Consider the following 6,000-nt stretch of genomic DNA (forward strand, 5'->3'; position numbering starts at 1 on the left):
GGAGACGAATTGCATTGGGAAAGTCGGCTGTGAGAGACCTCTCAAGAGTACTGAAGAGCAATGATGTTAGGCTGGAGACTAAGGTGCGCCTGATCCAGGTTATAGTCTTTGCAGTTATGTGTTATGCATCAGAGAGCTGGACAATGAATAGGGATGATAGAGAATTGATGCCATTTAGCTGTGGTGCTGGAGAAAAGTGTTGAATATACTACCATGGAGTGCTAGGAGAACAAACAGGTTTGTCCAGGAGAGGGTGAAGCCAGAATGCTCCTTGAGGTTAGGATTCTGAAGCTTCGTCTGACATACTTTGGCCATATTGCAAGGGGGGACTGGTCCTTGGAGAGGGACATCATGTTTGGGAGAGTAGAGGGGCGGCGCAGGAGGGGAAGACCCTCAATGAGATGGATTGATTTTGTGAGTGGAGTGGTGGGAATGAGCGTGTTTGAGATGGCTAGGTTGGTACAGGATAGAACAGCGTTTAGGGCTCTTGTACATAGGGTCGCTATGAGTCACAAGTGACTCGACGGCACTTAACAACATATATAATCCTGTAATTATTCAATTATTCAGTGCTATACTGGCTTTCTTTGCCCCAGCTGCTTCCTATCTCAGAAAGGTTTCCTAAATGAAAGAAAGAATAAAAAGCTGCCAATGGAGAGAATGAGAGGGCTTGAGTATGAAGAGGTGTGTAGATAGACTCTGGGTTGCGTTTGGAGTAAACATAGTTAAGTAGGCGATCTGGAGCAAATCTGAGTGGCTAGACTCCACGCAAAACAAATAATTTTGACCTATTACATTTAAAAATATTTATTACTTCTTTTTGCCAAGTGCTTGGTTATGTTTAAGATCAGGTGAAACCAGCTAGGGAAGCCAAGTTTTCTGGTATCTTTCAGGTAATTAAGGTCAAGCTAGGATAAGGGTTAGGATGGAGGAAAAGATTGATAAGCTAGAAGGGACAATAAACACTAGAATAATCACTAGAAGGGATAGTAATAAAAATGACTTTGGGGAAAATGCTTTTTTTGGGACATTGGAATGATTTGTGAGGTGAGCAGCGGGCAGGGGGACACATGAGACGGGAGTCGAGGATCCTGAAGGTATGTCCTCTTCCTTCTTGACTGAGAGGATTGGGAGAATGGGTTCTCGAAGACTTTAAATAGGCAGAGCAAAGCTTGCTAGCTGGCATTGTTGGAGAAATTGCTGGCAGGCTTTGGAGTGCTTCTTTGACTTCCTGTGATGCCTTTGGTGTCCTTGGGGGAAAAGAAAGGGAATAAGTTAGTTTTAAAAACATTTTCACAATTGTGTTTGAGTGTTTGGAAATTTACTTATTCAGTGGAGAAAATAATAACAGAAAGAAAAGTATATTCTATTAAATATATTTCCTTATGTCAACTTCTATTCCCCAAAATTCGCTATTATTGATAGTTGGCTCGGAATCTTCCATATATTTTTTAATATAAACATAAGTCTACTTAAAAAATTCAACCAAAACAACAACAACCAAACAAACAAACAAAACACAATTAAACAAGGGAACTCTGTTGACCTAGTGGCAAGAACCTGTGCTGCAATCCTGAAGGCTTGCAGTTCAAATCCACCAGCTGCTCTGCTGGAGAAGGAGGGGCAATCCTTCCTGTGCCAGTCGGACCCAACTCAATGGTACACAATGAGAAAAAGAAAAAAGAACAATAAAAGAATGTTAAAAAACCCAACTCAACAAAGAAAAAACCAGAAATGAGATTATTCTACATGTGCTGCTTTGGTCTGAATCTTTAAAAATATATTAATGCAAAATATTGCACATATGTAGATGCCCAAAAAACCTTGTGTATACTGTCCAATATATTTTTTTTAAAAGCACATAGTCATTAAAGTACTACCCAGGTCTGTTGCTGTTATGTGCCGTCAAATTGTTTGCGACTTATAGTGACCCTATCTACAAGAGCCCTAAACCCTACTGTAGCCTGTGCCAACCTCACCATCTCCAACAAACTTATTCCCACCACCCCAATCACAGAATTGATCCATCTCATCAAGGGTCTTCCTCTCTTGCGCCGTCCCTCCACTCTCCCAAACATGATGTCCCTCTCCAAGGACCAGTCCCTCCTTGCAACATGCCCAAAGTATGTCAGACGAAGCTTCAGAATCTTTGCCTCCAAGGAGTATCCCGGCTTCATCCTCTCCAGGACAAACCTGTTTGTTCTCCTAGTAGTCCACGGTAGTATATTCAACACTCTTCTCCAGCACCACAGTTCAAAGGCATCTATTCTCTTTCTATCATCCCTAGTCACTGTCCAACTCTCTGTTGTATAGCATGCAATTCTGAAGCCTATATCCTGGATCAGGCACACCTTAGTCTCCAGCCTGATGTCATTGCTCTTCAGTATTCTGGAGAGGTCCCTGACAGCTGACTTTACCAATGGAATTTGTCTCTTGAGTTCCTGGCTACTGGTACCAAGAGTTTAACTATGCAGCAATGAAGGAATGAAAACCCAAAATCCCTGTAAATGTTCATTAAAACTAATAAAATTTAATAAAATAAAAAAAAAGAGTTTAACTATGGAGCCAAGCAAACTAAAACTGTTAACTATCTCAATCTCTTCACCATCCATACTGATGCTGCCAATTGGTCCAGTGGTGAGAATCTTTGTTTTCTTGATGTTGAGGTCTAGAAATAGAATGACTAACTTCCTGCTCTTACCACTACTGTCTCTCCCTTACAGAGATGAGATAACCCTAGTATGTTGCTGTTTTGTGCCCTGGGCTGGGAACCGACTCAGCTGATCCTCTAGCAGGTTTGAAGAAGTTGTAAATTGAACAGACGGAGACTGCTCATTATTTACCTGCGGAGTAGCTGGTAGATTTGAACTGCTTGCCTTTGAGTTGGAAGTTTATAACCCTATTCTAGTATCCATTTACTTTTTTTAAAAAATTGTTTTACCAACTTTGTAGACATTCCTAGAGAAATTGGTTTAATCTAGCCTATTTTTATACTTTTAAGTATTTGAAATCATACTGTAGATGACCTCTTTTGGCTTACTTTTTAAAATAATTTAAGATTTATACTGCTACAATTTAATTCATTTCACTGACACTTGAATACACCATAATTTATTCATACTTTATATGAATTATGCGCATTCATTTAGAAGTTTTACGTTTTGGACACTTATGAGCGATGCTTTTAGTTGTTAGGTGTCATCTTCTCAACTTTGATTCAGTGAGTCTATGAAAATAACAAATCTGAACCGTTAGCATGATATGCTCGAGCCCGTTATGGCAGTCACTGTGTCAGTCCATGTCTTTGAGGTCTTTCTCTCTTTCTCTGACCTACCTCTTCCAGCATGATGTCCTTTTCCAAGGATTAGCCCCCCCTTGTCTGACAACATGCACATTTCACCGTGCTTTCTCCTAACCAGCACCCTGGTTGTTCTTCCTCCAGGACAGAGGGATTTGTTCTTTTGGCAGGCCATAGGATAGTCAGTACTCTTCCCCAACAACACAGTTTAAAATCATTGATCCTTCTTCTGTCATCCTTATTAACCGCGTAGGAAAACATTGAAAATACTATTGTTTAGATCAGTCTGATCTCCTTCCTCTTTAGCACTTTGGAGAAGTCTTTGATAGCAGATTTCCCCAATGCAACATGTCTTTTGATCATGGCTGCTGGTATGAAGGGTGTGGACTGTGGATCCAAAGAAGGTGAAATTGTTGACAATTTCAGTGTTTTCTCCATCTATCATGTTGTTGCCTATTGAGGGTAGTGGTGAGAATATATATTTTCTTAATGAAATATGAACAATACTGCTATAAAATTCTTGTACATGTTTCCATGTGTACATAAATGTGCCTTTTCTTTTGAATGTATAAGTGCAACTTCTTGATAACAGGGTATGCATAGCTTAAACTTTAGCATTATACGAGATAACTAGTAGATAACCATCAATTTAACTAGATATATTGAAATTACCAATTTATATTATCATAATAGATTGGATTGTGCTCCTCAAAAATGTGTCGTAAATTCTGTGGTTATAATCACATTCAGGAATGGGTGTTCTTTGTTATGTTAATGAAACAGTATTAAGGTAGAATGTGTTTTAAGTCAATTTCTTTGGAGATATAAGAGCAAAATAAGCAAGCAAACAAGGAATCACAAACAAATGGGAAGATATACGCCACATTATCACCAGGGAACCTAGGAGCAGAGGCTGAAGAGATATCCCTAGAGCTAGCAGAGAGAGTCTTCCCCTAGAGCCTTTTCTATGTGATTTTCTAGTGTTTCCCATGTCCATGTCCGTAGGCTGCCATGAGTCAGAGTCCTGATGTCACCTAAGGACACACTGAGAAAATGAGTTGTGTTTGTAGAGCCACTGACCATGAGACTTCTGTTACAGCAACCCTATGTTGTTGTTGTTGTTACTGATCCACAGCTGACCCTCTGGTGGGGGTTGGGGTTCAGAGGCTGTAGACTGCATGGGAGTTGATTGCCTTTTTCTTGCAGAGCTGCTAGTGGATTCAAACCATGTTCCTTTGCCTTGGCAGCACAAGTTCTTACCACTAAACCACCAGAGCTCCCTCTGCAGCACTACATAGCTAAGGCAAAACCCCATGAAAATGAATGTTCTTATACTCTGTCCTCTATGAACACTTGGTATCATTAGAATTTTTTTTTTGCCTATCTGATGACTTATAGTGATATTTCTTTTTAGTTCTAATTTGCCCCTTTTCAATTACTTAAAAAGTTCAGTGTCACTTCATGTGTTTAGCTACTCGGATTTCTTTGTCTGTGAAGTGCTTATTCAAGTCTTTTGCCTGTTTGCCTGTGGCATTCTGTGTACTAATCCTTTGTAAGGGAGCCCTGATGATTTAGTGGGTCAGGAGTTGAACTGTCAACACAAAGGTTCAAACCTACCAGCTGCTCTTGGGGAGAAAGATGGATAGTCTCTTTACTGCAACTTATTGCATCTGAAAAGCTGCCAGACGGTCAGTGATGAATCAGTTTCTGCTCAATGGCAATGAATTCCTTGTCAGTTTTATGCCAAAACCCCCTTCACTGCTATTCAAGTCAATTTAGACTCATTGACCCTCCATCAGGTTTGTAAATCGTTACAGGAGGAGATAACCCATGTTTCCTCTGTGAAGCACCTGGTGAATTTGAACCATCAACTTTTAGAAGGCTGACTACTAGACAGTGCCATCAGAACTCCTTTATAGGTTTCAGATACTGTCTCTTATTTTTTAATTTCAAATGACATAATCTTTTCCTTTATAATTTATGCTTTTTCTATTTTGTTAAAGAAATCTTTCCCCACCTCAAGGCCCATGACCCAATATTTTCCTATATTCATCTATACACTTGTTACACATTTTTGTTTTTCAAATTTTTGTCTTTTTGTGAAGATTGTGAAACAGAGGCCTCTGTATTTTTTTTCTCTTAACACACTGTAGATCTCATCATTTACATTTTTTTATTATTATTTTATTATTTTGTGTGTGGGTGTGTGTGTGTGTGTGTGAGAGAGAGTGTACCGTCAAATCGGATCTGACTGGTACAGGAGGAGATTGTCCCTCCTTTTCTCAGCACAGCATCTGGTGGATTTGAACCGTACGCCTCTGGGATTGCAGTTCAGTTTCTTGCCACTAGGCCACCAGAGTTCCCCTGCCAGTGAGGGTTTTTTTTTTTTTTTGATTGACATCAACAATTTTATTTTCCTTGGACCCATAGTCAACAGCCATGACAGGGACAGTGAGTTTTAAGAGGCTGTAAATCACATGAGAGGAGATTGGCCATCTTGTTCCTGTGAAGCTGCTGATGGATATGATCTGCCAGCGAGGTGCTGCCTTTGTGTTAGCAAAGTCACTGTGGACTATGCCAAATTGTAATTCACTTCTATCAACAACATATGAAGGTAAATCAGTGTATGATTTATCCTGTCCTTGGCAATATCATATAATAATTAATGTAATATAATATAATATAATATAATATAATATAAT

At 39.6% G+C, this 6,000-nt stretch overlaps 1 protein-coding gene across 1 annotated transcript in view; it reads right to left on the reverse strand.

Moving 5' to 3' along the window:
• Positions 1–1,152: 1,152 nt before the first annotated feature.
• CXCL17 (chemokine (C-X-C motif) ligand 17) overlaps positions 1,153–6,000 on the reverse strand; it is a 15,872-nt gene continuing 11,024 nt past the window's right edge. The window contains 1 exon segment of the mRNA XM_006900962.1: positions 1,153–1,250. Coding sequence (XP_006901024.1) covers positions 1,153–1,250 — 98 coding nt within the window.

This window comes from Elephantulus edwardii, unplaced genomic scaffold (genome assembly GCF_000299155.1).
Source record: "Elephantulus edwardii isolate Elephantulus edwardi_28Jun2011 unplaced genomic scaffold, EleEdw1.0 scaffold00302, whole genome shotgun sequence".
NCBI lineage: Eukaryota > Metazoa > Chordata > Mammalia > Macroscelidea > Macroscelididae > Elephantulus > Elephantulus edwardii.